Source organism: Vidua macroura, chromosome 26 (genome assembly GCF_024509145.1).
Source record: "Vidua macroura isolate BioBank_ID:100142 chromosome 26, ASM2450914v1, whole genome shotgun sequence".
In the NCBI taxonomy this organism is placed as follows: Eukaryota; Metazoa; Chordata; class Aves; order Passeriformes; family Viduidae; genus Vidua; species Vidua macroura.
In genome coordinates, this window is record NC_071596.1 from 4060420 (window position 1) to 4076860 (window position 16441).

Here is a 16441-nt window from a genome sequence, read left to right on the forward strand (position 1 = left end):
GAGCTCGAACATCACGAGACGCGTCATCCCTCAGAGGGAGTAAGAATCAAACCCCACACGCCCCGTTTCATACGTGTGTCAGCACCAAAAAAAGGGATGAAAGCAGCGTTTTAATAAATGACATCGAGTTTACAAGTTGCAGCAGACGCCTGATAGAAATGATACTGCTGATACTCAAGATAGAAATGATACTGTCTTCCACAAAAATCGGATTCAGTACCCGGTGCACAGCAAGCCAGTAATTACACACTCGAGAGACACACTGATTGTTTATTTCAGAGCTGCACAAGCCTGGCTGCTCGGTGGGATCCCAGAAATCCAGCACATCAGCCATCAAAACTTGGACATCACTCAGAGCCTGTTGGCTGCTCTCTGTTTCATGGATTAAACCTCCTTTCTTGCTGGTTAGGCTTGAAAGTATACAAAGATCAAATACCAAAGAATATCCTTTCCTAAAACAATTTTACATATTTCACATTTTGCAACATGGCCTCTGACAGAACTTGATAGAAAGTAATTATACAATTCACATAACTTACAAGAGAAACTTAAATGTGAGACTGCCAGACTCCCCACTTCAAAAAGGGAGAACTGTTAGAACCAAAGAAATAAAGGAATGTTTTCCATCTGGCTCACAGCAATTAGTTTTGGCCTTAATCTCACTATAAACACTAAAAAAACCCCAGCCCTCTGCATCGACGTAAACCAGAGCTCCTTGGCTCAGAGGAGACATTGCTGGATGTTTGGTTTTAAAAAACAAGTCTATAAAATAAGACAGTATAAAGTCATAAAAGCTCAGAAGATGTATTGGACAATATGGAGAAAATACAGATTTACATGGCAACGCTGCTTGATAGAAACAAAACACAACTCCAGCTCCAGAGCCGTGAAAAGCAGCCCGGTCATTTAGTCCAGCTGACTTTGGGAATGTCGTAATGCTCAGTCAGAGTATCCAAGTGCCTGTTGAAGTCCTGAGGGAGGGAAAGAGAAAGAAAACGGGGTGCTGACATCACCAAATTGACCCACAAGCCCCCGTGCGTCCCGGCTTGTGTTTCACAAGGCGGAACAGTTCCTTCAGCCCAACAATAAACACGCTGGTCTGAGGAACCCGGGATGATTCTGCTCACCTCCACTCGCTGCTTGTGGGTTTTCGACGCTTTCTTCAGGATCCGCTCCATTTGCTGTAGGAGACACAGAAGGGCCGGTTACTCCCGGCACTCGCAGCCCCCTCAGCGGCCGCACCCCAGGGGTGACGGCGCTTTTTAAAGCCTTACCCGCTTCTCCTGCATCTTCTCGTAGGCCACCTGCGCCGGGGTCCGCTTGTCCAGCCCGCGCTTCTTCTCCTCCTCCTGCTTCTTGCTGCTCACGATCTGCTCCAGGATCTGGGCCTTGTCTTTCGCCTTCTTCTTCTTCCTGCGGGAAGCGCCCGGTCAGCGCTCAGCCCCGGGGCTGTGAGTCCCCTCCTCGCCCACCGTTCTCCCGGCCCCTCCTCACCGCCCCCCCGCTCTCCCCCGGTTCCCCCCGACGCCCCTCACCGCTTGCCGGCCCCCAGGGCCCCGCCGCTGCCCTTCAGCCGCAGCGGACCGCGCTGCACCGCCTCGTAATCCGCCATGGCGGAACGGCCGCGCCCGCGCCCCCTGCCGGCACCGCCGCAACGGCGCGGCCGGGGCCGGGAGCCGCACTCGAGCCCCGCCCGATCGCTCCGTGAGGGGAACCGAGGCTCCTTGCACCTCCGTGAGGGGGACCTGCCGCTCCGTGAGGGGAACCGAGGCGCCTTGCACCTCCGTGAGGGGACCTGCACCTCCGTGAGGGGACCAGCCCCTCCGTGAGGGGAACCGAGGCGCCTTGCACCTCCGTGAGGGAGAGCGAGAACGAACCCCGCCCGGCCCCTCCGTGAGGGGAACCGGGACAGCCATGAGCCGCCTTGCACATCCGTGAGGGGGACCAGCCCCTCCGTGAGGGGAACCGAGGCGCCTTGCACCTCCGTGAGGGGGACCTGCCCCTCCATGAGGGGAACCGAGCCGGCTTACGGCTTGCACCTCCGTGAGGGGGACCAGCCCCTCCGTGAGGGGAACCGAGCCGGCTTACGGCTTGCACCTCCGTGAGGGGACCGGCAGCTCCGTGAGGGGAACCGAGGCGCCTTGCACCGCCGTGAGGGGGAGCGAGAACGAGCCCCGTCCCGCCCCTCCGTGAGCCTTGCACATCCGTGAGGGGGACCGGCCCCTTCACGAGGGGAATCGAGGCGCCTTGCACCTTCGTGAGGGGGAGCGGGAACGAGCCCCGCCCGGCCCCTCCGTGAGGGGAACCGGGACTGCCATGAGGCGCCTTGCACATCCGTGAGGGAGATCAGCCCCTCCGTGAGGGAGATCAGCCCCTCCGTGAGGGGGATCAGCCCCTCCGTGAGGGGAACCGGGACTGCCATGAGCCGCCTTGCACATCCGTGAGGGGAATCAGCCCCTCCGTGAGGGGAACCGGGACTGCCATGAGCCCCCTCACACCTCCGTGAGGGAGACCGACACCCAGTCCGGGGGTATCTCCGTGAGGGGAACCGAAGCTGGACTTGAAAAATGTGGATTATATCAAGGTTATTTTAAATTAGATTTTTTTTTTTAATGTAAACTCTTTGTATACTTTCAAACCTAATCAGCAAGAAAGGAGACATAATGAGTGGGAAGACAGCAGCTAGCAGCCCTTAGTCAACGACATATGGGAATTAACAAGCTTTAGGGATGTAGTAAATCAAAATGTTATGTGTGTGTATACATTGATAATTTGGCAAAGGACTCGAGGTCTGTATATCCTACAGCTGAACTATCTTCATTATAATACTTAAGATCATGCCTAAGGGTCAAAAAGATCTTGCCCAAATGCAGACCCTTCCCCATTGCATGTGGAGAAGTTAGCTAGCGATTGGCTAACTTGTATGGAAATTACTAAATAATCTTAATAGAGGGAAAAATACTTAACTCTGAACTTCTGTAAATAATGGCGTGGAAAGTCCAGGGGGTGTGTTTGATTTGTGGAAACCCACCAAGCATCCAGGCTTGTGCAAGTAATATCTCTCTCAAGCGTGGCTTGTTGCACACCACATAATAAATCTGATTTTGAGGACAACAGGATGGAATCGCCTTGAGGAGAACACTTGGAGATCCAGGCTACACCAGGAGAGACCAGCCCCATCCCTCCCCACACTTGTTGTTGCACTCTGAACAGAACCATTCCAGATCGTTTTTGCTATGTGAAGATGCCCTGAGGAGTAAGCCTGCCCCAGGAACAGATCTTCCACCAGCCAGAGGGAACCAGTGACCCAGAAATAGAAACTTTACAGATCCATGAAAAAGCAGCCTGTTCCAGTTCCTCCTTTTCCCCCCTAGTTTTTCATCTTTCATACAGCCTTTCATAGCATCACATTCCTGTTCACATGTATGAACTATACACTCACACGTCTTTTCAGTGCAAAGGCCATGTATGTATCAGTATGGATGGATGTCATGCTAATCACCATTAATTAGTAGTAACATACATCAGCAGATGATGCAGAAGGAAGGGGGTGAGCGGACTTGATGGGTACTACCTCCAGTACAAGCTACCATCAGCAATAGTGTATTTTAACAATGTGCATTAAAGGAAAATACTGGCACAGGCTGCCCAGGACAGTGGTGAAGTCACCATCCCTGGAAGTGTTCAAAAAAACATGCAGATGTGGCACCTGGGGACATGGACTAGTGATGACATTGGCAGTGCTGCATCAATGATCTAAAAGGGCTTTTCCAACATTTATAATTCTGACCCTATAAAATACGAGACGGAAAGGAGGAGGGGCTACCAAATTTCCATCATTTGATGTTAAATTCTAAAGGAGGAAAACACTACTAACACTTTTTGGTTAATTCACCATATCTGAAGGCATGAAAAAGCAGGGTCCACTGGGTCTACCTGCAGCTGAAGGGCACTAATGAGCAGCTATTACTTATTTGGCTAAACCCTGTAACCCGAGTCTTGGTGGTGCACACAGGAGACGGGTGAATGCTGCTGGATAAGAGCCTCAAGCAGCCAGACTAAAGATTTGATGAAATGCTCCTATTATGATACTTTGCAGCCTGTACCAGTTGGTTACCTGATCCTCTGCTGTACCTGAGCCTCATTGTTGCAGCTTTTAATAACTGAATATCCAGAGGAGCTATAAAGGTGCCTCTGAGGAAGGAACTGACAGGAGTCAGTATTCCCAGCTCAAAATGGGCAACAAGCAAACCATTTTCACTCAAGAGCAACTGGATGCATATCAGGTATAAAGCAAACTAAATGGCTCTTTGGGCAGGACATTGAATAATGGCAAAGGTGTTGTTGGGTTTTTTAAAACAGCATCTTTTAAAAATTAATAAGTAGATGTACTGAATTGCAGCAAAGATTTTAGTAACATAGTTTGATTTTTATATCAAAAGGAAGGGTTATAAAATACACCTAATTGTATGCCAAAAAGAAATCTTTAATGCTTACACATACACTACAGGATAAATTCATTTAAGTCACTGCATGGGAAAAGTTTGGGCCAATGCATGCTAAAAACTGTCATTTCGTGTTATACCTTTTCTTACTTCATAGGACTGCACATTTTTCACAAGGAAAGAAATTCTGAGGTGAGTCTTCTGTATGCATGTTGTGAATAAAGGGCAGAGATTGCTGTAAAGGCAGGTTACATATGGGATAAGGTATTTCAAAAATAATTTTAAAATGGATTTACTCAAAGTTAAAGTGATACTTTGGGGCAATCTGAGCTTTTTGTTTTGGCTTTTTTTCATTTACAAACCCTATCCTAAACTGAGTCAGAATTCTAAATTTTATATTATGTACTAGTCCCTCTATTTATTAGAAATAAATGCAATTAATTACATCTTGGTGGCAGTGACATCCACGGTTCTCTCACATGGTTTCCAGACAGATGCTTCAAAGTGTACTGTTACTCTTTGGAATACTTTGCTGGTTTATGAAAACTTTAATGATTGTGTCAAGTTTTCTTCATGTTTTCTTGTAAATGATTACACTGCTGCTCCAAGACGCATTTTTGCATCAAACTGAACTCCCTATTTAATCTCTGGCCAAAGGATCTGATAAAGGCAGGATCGGGTGGAACTGAGAGTCCTCTCTGAAAACATGAACTTGTTCTCCTCTCATCAGGGTTTGACTGCATGTCCTGTGTAAGCATTTTCACCTAACAGTTCTATAATGAAGCTTTGTATTTTTCACCAGTTATACTATGTTGCTTGTTTTAATAACGGTTGTTCCAACAAAAACATACTAACTGTTACTTACTGACTGATCTCCATCTGGTAATGGATGCAAAGCGTGAAAAATGAGGTGGAAAAGCAAACCCCCTCGTTCTCAGAAGAGCCAACAAGCCTTTCTCTCTGTCTCAGGCTGTTTCACAGGTACCGAGATCTGGCCCCGCAGCTCGTTCCCCTTGACTACTCGGACAAACCCGCCGTGACACTCCCCTACGAGCTCATCGGCAGCATGCCAGAGCTCAAGGTACCGAGCACACGACTCGAGTGACACATTTCAGTTTCATCTACCCTTCTTGAATAATTCATCCAGGACTAATTGCTGGGAGGCTGCCATAGAAATAAATTTGGGCTATCAAAGTAAAAAGTCTTTCTGGAAGCTTCTAGTAATTCCCAGAAAACACGCTGAAACAGCACAAAGGTTAAAGAGGGTGTGGCTGTGTCTGCTTCTGACACAGCATTAGACAAGAACTTAAAGGCAGAAAGGGGAGAAATTGCCAAAAAGCTGTTTCAACAAAAATAATCTCACTCCACTTGCCTTGCCTGCACTGAAATCAATGCTAGTAAGGATGACCTTCCCTTGCTCCTGTGCTGTTTCCCAGGACAACCCATTCCGCCAGCGAATAGCAGAGGTGTTCTCAGAGCACGGCGATGGCAATATGACTTTGGATGATTTTCTGGACATGTTTTCTGTGCTAAGTGAAATGGCTCCCCGAGACTTGAAAGCTTATTATGCTTTTAAAATTTATGGTGAGTGAGACACGCATAAAAAGTAAGTGGGGAAATTCTGCAGCTTCGTGTATGGCCGCAAAATCCTCACTTTGTCAGCATAGTGATTTCTAGTTACCATTTCTTTTAATTCCACTTGAATGTTTTTCTCCCTCCTCTAAAAACTTCTGGTTTTCTTTATCCTTTTGTCTCTAATTTATTTGGTACTAAGATTTACTACCAAATTTACAACTTGAAATTACCTGCAATTTTCAAGACCTGATAAACATTAAGAAATATTTCTGTATGAGGAAAAGTACAGCACAGGGGATTTGGCTGCCCAAGAATCTGTAGGGTGGATTTGGGAGGGGGAGGCAGGGAAGCACACTGCAGGCTTTTTTTCTTCAAGGACAAATGTAAAGATTTTTTTGACGTATATTTACAGTTACTTTCTTTATGATCAGCTAAAGACAGTATTTCAAACCAACACAGTTTTGCTGGAATGATTTAATGATGGCTAGGCTATGTTTAGCCATTAAACTACTTACAGTTGTTACCCTTTGCATGAAAATAAGAAATTAAGAGATTTTTATTTTGTGGCTCATTTCTTTTACAAATAGATAGAGGTAACTTCATTTCTGATTTGAGAGTTCTACTGATAAAAATCCATCACAGCCTGGGAACCAAACCCTTCTATTGGGTCTTGGCAAACAACCATGTAAAATGCTGACTTTTGTAGCTTTAAATTAACTTTGTCTCCTTTGTCAGACTTCAACAATGACGATTACATATGCAAATCAGATCTAGAGAAAACTGTTAACAAATTAACCCGAAATGAACTGACCCCGGAAGAAGTCAGCCTTGTGTGTGAAAAGGTGATTTACGAGGCTGATGTGGACAATGATGGCAAGCTGTCCTTGGCAGACTTTCAGCATATGATCGTACGAGCTCCAGATTTCCTCAGGTAATATTTGCTTTTAATTTCTAACCCCAAATTCTCTTAGTTTCCTTGACAGAAGGCTCCTCAGCATTTGCTGATCACCACTCTTCTGTGGCAGGTTTCTAGTAGAGCTGCCCACTGCAAACACTGCAAAAATAGATGTTTGAAAAAGCCTGGAGGCTTCTTGACTTGCTTTTGAACTTCCAAAGTACTTTTTACATGGTACAAGGTCCTTGTAACATAGAAAGTTAGCACTTAGCTAACTTAGCACTTAGGCTGCATTGATAAATGTATAAGATTTGCTCACTCAATGCTTAACATAGTGTTAATGTGGTTTCTGATGCACATCTTACACAAACCAGCACTCACATCTTGCATTTAATGTACCTCATCTTGGCAAATGCTTTGAAAAAGAAAGTTTCCAATTTATCACACAGTCCTACAATTAATTGTAGTAAATCCTTTAAACAGTGATACATAAATGATCATGACTTCCTTTTTTTAACAGCACCTTTCATATTCGAATCTGAATCTAGTCAACCACGGGGATGGGAGTGCTTTCAACAGCTGTTACTACACCTGAGATTACCAGCCATGAGAGCACAAGCTGAGAGGGGCAAAGAGTAACTTCTGGTAACTGAACCACTCAGAGAACTGTCTTTCATTTATCTCTTTAAAAGGAACAATTCATTAAGCTCTTCATCAGGATTTCCCTGTAATTTAGCAAAATGTCTACTCCCCACCCTCAGCTAGAGCAAACCTGGCCTGGACTGTCAGAAGGGAAGTATTTTTTTTAAAGTTCAGATACGACCTGGAAGTAAAGAAACTTGTATCAAACTATAACCTCTAAAAATTCACCCAAAAATGCCTTAACCAGTAAAAAAATCTCTTTAATTTCAAAAACATAAGTAACTCATCTAATTATGTATGGTCTTAATAAATGGTCCAATGAATCAATTCCTGAAGTATTCTCCCACAGTGCAGGATTTGCAATGAAAAAGTCAGCATAGTTTAGAGACAAAAAGAGTCCACCCCAGGTCCTGTCCCTCTTCTCCATTTTCAGAAATCCCCTATTTTCCACACCCACCAGGGTCCCTACGCACAAATGATGAATAGGACTGAAAACTTAAGTTTGTAAAATTCTCTTTTCATAAGAAGTTTATTTATGCAGTGCTTAGGGTCCTGTACAAGAGAGTAAAAACAGACATACTGTAATAAACAACAGTTTTAATACAAACGTGAAAATCAATGAGAAGTGTTTAAGAAAGCAGTTGTAATGTGGGAAGGGTGGCAGCCAAAAGTGATCATTCGAAAAATACAATTTACAGTTATTTTTACAAATTTTGGGATGCATTAAATTCCCTTCAAAACAAAGTCATAAGTCCCAACTCACACTCAATGTAGAGCAGGTGATTCCTGCAGAAAGGCTGGAGACACCAGTTAACCAGCCAGTGACCTTTATTAACCACAGAAACTCCAGGGATCAGTGAAGGATGGGTCAGGGAATAAGGCAGCCTGGAACACTCAGACTGCACTTACCATTCACATTCCTTTAAACAGATCTTTATTTAAGCTAGAAATGAAGACACAAGTTAGTCATCATTCTTCCCCAAGCTCTACAACTTCTACAAGTACAAAGGAGCCCATCCTCACACAGCTCTTTGTGCACTCCCCTGGCAAGTCCAAGAGAACAAGAAATCATGGCAGTTTTGAGCATGATCATCAGCCAAACACACCTCCACAATAACCCCTTAGCAATCATCAGGGAGATGATCAGCATCTCACAGGAAAGGAGAGACCAAATAATTTTCAGCAGCAGTAAAGAGACTTACAATAATCCATAGGATTTATAAATCTGAGGCTGGAAGTCTGATGCTGGAATAAGGTTTGGATGTCAGGAAACATGAGCTGTGCCTGTCAGCACAGGACAAAGATAACACAGGTGTTAAATAAGTGTTAGAACAGCAGCTCCACCGTTTATTGACAGACTGACAGGTCTCCACCCCAAGGAGTGATGACTGTGCAATGTACTGCAACCAGCCTCAAAAATAAGGTCAACCACAGAATTCCATGATACTCACTAAAATAAGGGAATTTGAGGACATGCTCAAAAGTGGGTTTGTTTCTCTACAAAACAAGTGTTAATCAATTACCTGACATTTTAGTGGTATTTAGACACTGAGAATGTGTAGTAAGCACAGTTAGTTTTGCAGACCTACTTCAGTTCCTCAGTTTTACAGGTTTTGTACCCATTTTCTGATTTTTCCCTCCTTAGCTGAAGAAAGCTTAGACACAAGTAGATTATGGATGTATTTACAGAGTACCTCTCTGACAATTGCATTTTCCATTACATTCATACTTAAACACAGTAATTGAATGATGTGAATGAAACATACTGTACTTCTAGATTTGATGCCTGTGTTTGGTGACACATAGCTAAGCCCATGTGCAGTGCAGTGTCTTTAACCTTTTCCTTTCTTACACTTGCATTTTAGGTTTCACGTTGCTTACACAGATTTCATGTCTGTGTAGAGCCTACCAAGAAGTACAGTGATGACTGTAGTCACAGTAACTGCATGAGACTTCCTGAGATCAAGCAATAATGTTGTTTTTCATAAACCCAACCATTTCAAAGGCAATAATGTTATAAGTAGGTACATAAATACATGCAACAACCAGCATAAGTTTAAACAGAAGGTATTCACATACAAAGAATTCTGAATGCAAGAGTAACTTCAGATTTAGAAAGTAAGTGAAAAATCACAATACCATCCTTCATGTTTTACCCACTTGTAAATGAATATGGTTTGCTTTCCCATCTTGGGATGAGTTATTGATACAGTCCACAGGCAAGAACCAGCATCATGGCAGACCCATGGTATCAAGTCAGATAAACACCAATTTTTCCAGTCACTCTGAAAAATAAATCTGGCTCAGCATCTGGCTGTATAAAGCACAATACAGATTCAAGACAATCCACAGTTATTACTAAGCCAGAAGCAAATTGTTACAGAGTTACATAGGAAATTCAACCTGTCTTATCACCACCCCAGTTGTGCCTCAATAATTTCTTGAAGCACACACAAACTCTTTAAAAAACATCCTTAGCTCAAGACAGAGGTGCTGCTTGTCCAGTCTACAGGTCTGTGTTAACTACACTCTGTCTAGAGGCCTCCCCAGGAACTTAACATGGTTTTTATCCTACAAATACATCTATGTGTAAATCCACTACAAGGGCATGTTCATCAAGTCCTCATGCTAAAAAGCCACAAGTAAACAAAGAACCAAACCATCATAAGGTTCTGGTTAGATGAAAGCTTTAATCAGGACAGAGATCATCTAAATGCATCTAAAATGCATTTCTATAAACCAGCAACTTACAGAGTGAAATCTTTCTCCACTTTGGAACACGCAGTATTCCTGCTGGGCCCAACTGCATGCTGCAGATTTATACAGTTTAATTGTGAATCCAACAGATATTTAACCACAGCAACACTTATTAGCGCTACTCTGAGGCCCAGAGTTCAATACCACAAACTTGAAGAGAACAAAACTGGTGAGTAAATTCCACAACTTCAAAATCAACTTTAATTTTACCCTTAAGCGCAGCTGTCAATGTAAACAAAGCATGTTTCAGTTCCAGCGAGCTGCAGGACCCAGCTGGTGTGTTCACTGGGGCAGGTACACCATCACTGCAATCCCTGGGCAGCAGCCTTGGAGGCTGATGCTCTTACTGGCTCCTTCTGTCAGTCTAATCCAGAGTCAGGCTTGCAGCCTCTGCCCTGTGAGCAGCACCCACCGAGGAGCTGTGCTTGGCTCTGGGAATGTACTGGGCTGGGTTTGTGGGAATGAGTAACAGGCTGCTCTGCGAGGGCTGGACGTGCACTGACACAAGCTGTGAGCGGGCTGATGGCTGCAGTGATCCACACCCAGCAGCAAGGCCAGGCTCAGTCCAAGAGAGTCTCTTTTCACAAAGTGTTCTGATGTGCAACATTTATTTGCATATGTGAGCAAGTGTGCTTGGGAACACACGACTGGGAGCAGTGCAATACGTTTCCTTGTCATGATTTAAAACTACCTACTCTGTCATGGTAGGTCTGGAGTCATTCCCAGCTGGAGAGTGGTAAAGCCACCCATTGTAAGGTGACAGATTTTGTGTAAGTGTCCCTGCCTGACCCTGGTTCTCCAAGAACAGATAACAGATCATCTGTACAGGACTCAGTGTAGCCATCAGATCCTGTTAAACATGTCTGAATGTTTGGAGTACTTAATTAAGCACAGTCAAGTCTAACATGGATGAATTACCAATGATAAGGACCCATTCTATGTACAGCACACATTCTTTTTTTAAAAAAATAGAGATTCCTTTGAGGAGATTTTTTTTTAAAACTTCAATTGTACTTGTGGATTGTCTAGAGTAACACAGCTGAGTAAGAGACAGGCAGATGAAGGAGTTTCTCTGTAGTAGTAAAGAGATGGAGCTGCAGAAAGCTCCCTTGTACCTCCTGGGAAGGCATCAGCCTGCACTGCTCACCTTGGTGCATTTCTGGGATGGTCTCATGCCACTGTTCCATGTGCAGCTACACACTGGCTATGCACAAGTACCATGTATGCACACCTGTACTTCATTAACAGTGGCATTTAAGTTTCTTATTTTGATCACAACTTCATCTTTCTAAACTGGATACGAGACAGATATGAATGAAGACTGAAGCAATGGTGCTGCATCCCAGGTCACATGTGCTCTGCTCTTCCTCTGCTAGACAATACACATGCCCAGTGGCAATCTGACAAAAATAAACTTGTTTCATCTCCAAAACTGAAGAGTCAGACAATTACCAAAATAAGCCATTTCTTATTCAGATGGTCACAGAGTGACAAGGTATGTTGGGAGCACTAAGTCCACAGAAAGAGGAAACCTCACTTAGCACAGGCACAGTCCAGCTCAGATTAAGGCCGTGTCCCTCACAGAAGAACACATCGGAAAAAGCTGCTTTTCTTTTGCTGGTCTTGTGTGATTTTGACTCCCTGGTTGCTGCCTTGAGGGCTATTGCCTTCCTGAAGATGGAAAGAATATCCAATTATTATTTATACTTAACAGATTCTTCCATCCATACTTCATCTGGTCACTCTTAACCAAGCCTGACATACACAAGAACCTTTCCCACAATCAGTAAGAGGCTTCACTCATTTATCTGAGTCTTACACCAGCCACAACCAAAAACTGGAGAACTGCATCTGCAGCTTTTGGCTTCAGCCAGCTCACCCTGTGCCTATGCCTCAGCTTCCATCAACTCAAGGACAGCTGAGACTAAAAACCAATAAACTACAGGGCATGTTGCTGAAAGGCCTAGGCATCATCAGCAAGACCCAAAATATCCCATTACACCAGTTCATGTCTGGTCACATGAAGGTGGAAATATCAGTAAGAGTAGAAAGAGCCTTCATTAGCTTCATTTCATATTCCTTAAGGAACAATTCAACATCACTGTGCATTTATTTGTGTGCATTTATTTATTTATTTGTAAAAACACAACCGAATTGTTGCTCAGGATATCGTGCAAAGATTATCCAAACCAATTCATTCTTTACCTGTTCTTAAAGGGTTTGAAGTGTCTACCCTGAAGTATGATGTCTGCCTCCTCTAGCTCTAATTTACAGGATTTTCAGACTGCACGAGTGAGAAGTATCATTAAACTGCTCCACCCCTCACCTGACTTTTGATAAAACAAATAACAGATAATTTTATTTAGAAAACCTCAACCATTGCAGCTAATTCCTGAAATGAAGAGACAGCCAACGTCAGAGCACAGCTTGACAAACTAAAAATACATTTCTAGAACTTTCAGAGGTCCTACATGAAAGAGACTATGACACACTTTTTTATACACTGTGAAACAGTTCTTGCAATGTGGCTTTTGGTTTGCCTTTTTTTTTTTTTCTATTTAAATCCAGCATGGATGAAATCAAAGTTACTCACCAACTTCTTGTCCATTTTTGCTTTGATATCTCTTGCAAGAGTGAAAAATGCCTGTGACAAGTCAAACAGTTCAGTGTTACAGGTATAAAATATTTTCTAACAGTTCTGTATAGCAATAAGCTGCCATCCCAAGTACTGACAAACTATACAAGAACGTTAGGCTATCAGTATTTTCCCCTCTGCTCCAGGTTTTAATGCTCCTTCTCTAGCTCCACAACTTTCTTTCTGAGCCCCAAAGCCACACTGCCACCCCCAGCCAGGGTCTGTGCTGCAGGGAAGTGTTTAACAACCCATCTGTGGTACCCAGCAACGGAGTTCTGCATCCCACCAGCATGGGCCACTGCCCACACTGCTGCTTTGCACAAAGAGGACAATAAATACAAGAGAAAGGCATCAGTACTTACATTCTCTATGTTTATATTTGCTTTTGCACTGGTCTCCATGAATTTAATCCCGAAACTTGCAGCAAGCTGAACAAAAGCATATTGCACATTATTGAACAATTGCAGGAACAGCTCCAAACACAGCCCTGGGCACAGCATCTGTCCCTGCTGCCACCAGCAGCGGAGTTGGGGATTTACTCCAAATCCCCAGAACAACTTGCAGAAATTAGGAACTAAATCCCACTGCAGAACAACTTGCAGAAATTAGGAACTAAATCCCACTGCAATTGGCATCTGTTCTCACTGCCTTTGCTCGGCTCTTTTACACTCTGCACACTTTTTAACTTGCTATTTTTTGTTTCTTGCGTAAATACCATGTCAGTCTCATAACAACCACAGCACAGAAAAAAACTCTGCCTCGACTAAGTAACACCTGACATCAGAAAAGACAATCCCATCTACCTTGTCTCAGTGGCTTTCAGCCAAAACAGACATTTTCTCCATGTCCAACTCTAGCATCCCTTTACAGAAGTCCTGCTGGTTGCCTTGCATCTGTTAGGTAATTGACAAGAATCCTTAACGCAGGTTGTGCTGTTGATGCCAGTGGGGAGAAGCACTGCCATGGCAGCTTGGGGAATGTGCAGTCCCTGCACTCAGGAACACCACTGGGGTGCCATGGCACGTGCAGACAATCAGCAGGCCAGGTTTTGGACTCTGAAAAGCCCAAGTCAAAATACATGGAAGCACTCACCTTCTCCCCTTGCTCTCTAGAGACTTGTCTTTTGTCATTTGCATCACATTTGTTCCCCAGGATCATTTTTTCAACATCTGGAGAGGCGTGCTGAGACAAACACAGACCAGAAACTTGGGCTTGGCTTTGGTAGGTAAACATTGTCAGACAGCTGAGGCACCCACTGAGTACCCAACACAGAGATGCCAGTCCTGAGAATCTTCCACAGATTTCCAGGCTCCCCCAGCCCTTCTTCCCAGCATGTAACCTGCACCATGGCAGTTCTTGGATCAATTGTTGTGGCAGGAAATTGTCACATTAGGTGCCCTCAGAAGTACAGGGGCTACAGCCCTCGCAACAAATCACAACCAGCCACAGCATTCCAAAAGCTATTACTGATTTCCATCCCACTTAACCCTGCAGCACATGGCAAAATGTAATGCTTCTGAAGCAATTAAGCTTCAATTACTTTCAGAGAAAGAAATGACACCTTTAACAGTCAGTAATGAATAAAGAGAGAAATTACCTCTTCAATATTCCTCACCCAGTTCCGAATATTTTCAAAAGACTTTTCATTGGTGATGTCATACACTAGCATAATGCCCTAAAGGTAAAGAAAGACTGTTTCAGCAGGAGTGAAAGGTTTATCCATAGCAGAGAGGAGCAACTCAAGAGTGGCTATTTTTAATAACTGGTTCCCAGCTAATGTCAGCGAGATAAGGGGTGCAGGACATTTATTTATAGAGTGAAACATGGAGGAAGCTGCTTTTCCAAAGTCCCAGATTGTCCCAGTGTGGGAAATGGATTTGTAGAGAGTTCTCAGAGACAGAAGGCCCACACAGTATGGATCAGTACACAAACTTTGAGATGAGAAATGCTGACTTAGAAATACTATAGAATAGAACAGGTATTGTTGAGAGAGAAATGGAGCTAGAAAAAAAAGTTTCAAAAGATGGTCTTGTAAATAAGACTAGATACTTTGGAGAAATAGAATTATGGGAGATATATTGTAGTGGGACCTATGAGGGGTAGTTTTAGATGATTGGTTTTAAGGTATCTACAACACGGTGTGGTAAAAAGTTGATAAGCCAAGAAACACTTATAGTGTATTGTAATTAGGAAATAGTTGGCCTCTGATTGTGATGGCCTGAATTATAACATCTAAAAAGCCACAAGTAAACAAAGAACCAAACCATCATAAGGTTCTGGTTAGAGGAAAGATTTATTGTGTATTGTCTCACCCTTCTCATGAGACTGAAAATGGAATAAAAGATTTTAAAACGCCTCTCAGTTACCCCATCTCTAAGTCAAGGCAAGGCTGTTATCCAAATGCCAGCACAGCTCCAGCAGCACTTGTTCAGGAGCAGAGCCAGGCAGAGCAGCACGCTGTGAGTGCTCCCCGCCAGAGCGGGCTGGGTTCGTCACCCGCCCGTCCCAGAGCCCCGATCTGCCCCTACCATGGCTCCCCTGTAGTAGGCGGTGGTGATGGTCCGGAACCGCTCCTGCCCGGCCGTGTCCCTGCAACAGACACAACACGCGGCTCACGCAAACCACCTCCCCCTCAGCTCCAGCTAACACCACCTAAAGCCTTCCGCTAATGTGAACAGTCTTCAGAGCACCAGGAACTGCCTTTTGGCTTCTGGAACACCATAAACCGCTGAGCAGCACAACCGGGTAGGAACCGAAGCGAACCGAAGCCAACCTCCCCACGCACAGCGCACAGCCCCAGCGATCAGACGCTCGCTGCAGCAGAGGAGCCTTACCAGATCTGCAGCTTGATTCTCTTGCCATCGAGTTCTATCGTTCTAATTTTAAAGTCGATTCCTGAAAGGAGAACCAAATCCTTTACTCACACGTCCCGCCCAGCGGCCAAATCCAAGGCTTTGCCCTCAGTTCCGCTGCTCGGTGTCGCGTCCCTCCGTGCTCCCTCCCCGGCACCGGCCGGCTCCCGCGGGCTCTGGCCGCAGCCCGGTCCGGAGTGCCCGGCCACGGCAGCGCCCGCCCCGCGGCTCCCGCGCCCCGAGCGGGACCCCGGTGTGCGGCGCGGCCGGGACTGGTGCCCGCGCGGCGCTCACCGATGGTGGAGATGAAGGTGGCGTTGAAGGCGTCCTCGGAGAAGCGGAACAGCGCGCAGGTCTTGCCCACGCCCGAGTCGCCGATCAGCAGCAGCTTGAACAGGTAATCGTAGGTCTTCGCCATGTTGGTGGGCGCCGGCCCCGCCCACCACACGCTCATTGGCCCAGCCCGGCGGGGAGCGCACGGAGCCGGCACGCCATTGGCCGGCGGCCCTGATACGTGCGTAAGCGGCGCTGCGATTGGCTATCGCCCCCCCCCCGCCGGTGTTTCGTCATTTCCCGCTGCGCACAGGCGAAGCCGGGGTGACAGTGACGTCACTCCCGTACCTGCCCGCGCCGTGACGTC

The 16441-nt window shown here is 45.2% G+C and overlaps 3 protein-coding genes across 7 annotated transcripts; 1 reads left to right on the plus strand and 2 right to left on the minus strand.

Annotated features, from left to right (window-relative positions):
* Positions 1-2: 2 nt before the first annotated feature.
* On the plus strand, positions 3-8131 carry CIB3 (calcium and integrin binding family member 3). Of its 2 annotated transcripts, XM_053999709.1 has the most exons (7): positions 3-39; positions 4100-4286; positions 4603-4637; positions 5415-5526; positions 5882-6029; positions 6756-6951; positions 7436-8131. In XM_053999709.1, exons 2-7 carry the CDS (start codon positions 4236-4238, stop codon positions 7455-7457), a joined length of 564 nt encoding a protein of 187 aa, XP_053855684.1. In that variant the 5' UTR covers positions 3-39; positions 4100-4235; the 3' UTR covers positions 7458-8131. The 2 variants fall into 2 exon arrangements, with proteins under 2 accessions (XP_053855684.1, XP_053855685.1); XM_053999710.1 differs by lacking the exons at positions 3-39; positions 4603-4637 and having other exon boundaries at positions 2407-4286; positions 7436-8129.
* Positions 251-2219, minus strand: FAM32A (family with sequence similarity 32 member A). 3 transcript variants are annotated; one of them, XM_053999708.1, is made up of 4 exons: positions 2098-2219; positions 1275-1413; positions 1128-1181; positions 251-971 (listed from the first exon to the last, which is right to left on the minus strand). In XM_053999708.1, the coding sequence occupies exons 1-4, from the start codon at positions 2202-2204 to the stop codon at positions 903-905; spliced, it is 369 nt and encodes a 122-aa protein (XP_053855683.1). In that variant the 5' UTR covers positions 2205-2219; the 3' UTR covers positions 251-902. The 3 variants fall into 3 exon arrangements, with proteins under 3 accessions (XP_053855683.1, XP_053855682.1, XP_053855681.1); XM_053999707.1 differs by lacking the exon at positions 2098-2219 and adding an exon at positions 1802-1947; XM_053999706.1 differs by lacking the exon at positions 2098-2219 and adding an exon at positions 1536-1648.
* Positions 8054-16398, minus strand: RAB8A (RAB8A, member RAS oncogene family). 2 transcript variants are annotated; one of them, XR_008440717.1, is made up of 9 exons: positions 16096-16398; positions 15784-15844; positions 15478-15538; positions 14547-14624; positions 14042-14131; positions 13312-13377; positions 12908-12958; positions 12520-12598; positions 11899-11985 (listed from the first exon to the last, which is right to left on the minus strand). XR_008440717.1 is itself a non-coding variant. In XM_053999705.1 (8 exons), exons 1-8 carry the CDS (start codon positions 16253-16255, stop codon positions 11893-11895), a joined length of 660 nt encoding a protein of 219 aa, XP_053855680.1. In that variant the 5' UTR covers positions 16256-16398; the 3' UTR covers positions 8054-11892. The 2 variants fall into 2 exon arrangements, 1 of the variants encoding a protein (XP_053855680.1); XM_053999705.1 differs by lacking the exon at positions 12520-12598 and having other exon boundaries at positions 8054-11985.
* Positions 16399-16441: the final 43 nt, after the last annotated feature.

Coding starts and splice junctions, on each gene's coding strand:
- FAM32A (XM_053999707.1), bottom strand. CDS start 1,932: ATGTGCAAGGCGGCTCATGGCTGTCCCGGTTCCCCTCACGGAGGGGCC. Junction 1,414..1,801: donor GGGCTGGTCCCCTCACGGAG/GTGCAGGTCCCC, acceptor CGCTTCCCGCAG/GAAGAAGAAGAAGGCGAAAG. Junction 1,182..1,274: donor AGAAGATGCAGGAGAAGCGG/GTAAGGCTTTAA, acceptor TGTCTCCTACAG/CAAATGGAGCGGATCCTGAA.
- CIB3 (XM_053999709.1), top strand. CDS start 4,236: ATGGGCAACAAGCAAACCATTTTCACTCAAGAGCAACTGGATGCATAT. Junction 4,287..4,602: donor AGCAACTGGATGCATATCAG/GTATAAAGCAAA, acceptor CTTACTTCATAG/GACTGCACATTTTTCACAAG. Junction 4,638..5,414: donor ACAAGGAAAGAAATTCTGAG/GTGAGTCTTCTG, acceptor TCTCTGTCTCAG/GCTGTTTCACAGGTACCGAG.
- RAB8A (XM_053999705.1), bottom strand. CDS start 16,255: ATGAGCGTGTGGTGGGCGGGGCCGGCGCCCACCAACATGGCGAAGACC. Junction 14,625..15,477: donor CCTACTACAGGGGAGCCATG/GTAGGGGCAGAT, acceptor CTTTACCTTTAG/GGCATTATGCTAGTGTATGA. Junction 11,986..12,907: donor CAAAAATGGACAAGAAGTTG/GTGAGTAACTTT, acceptor TTCCATCTTCAG/GAAGGCAATAGCCCTCAAGG.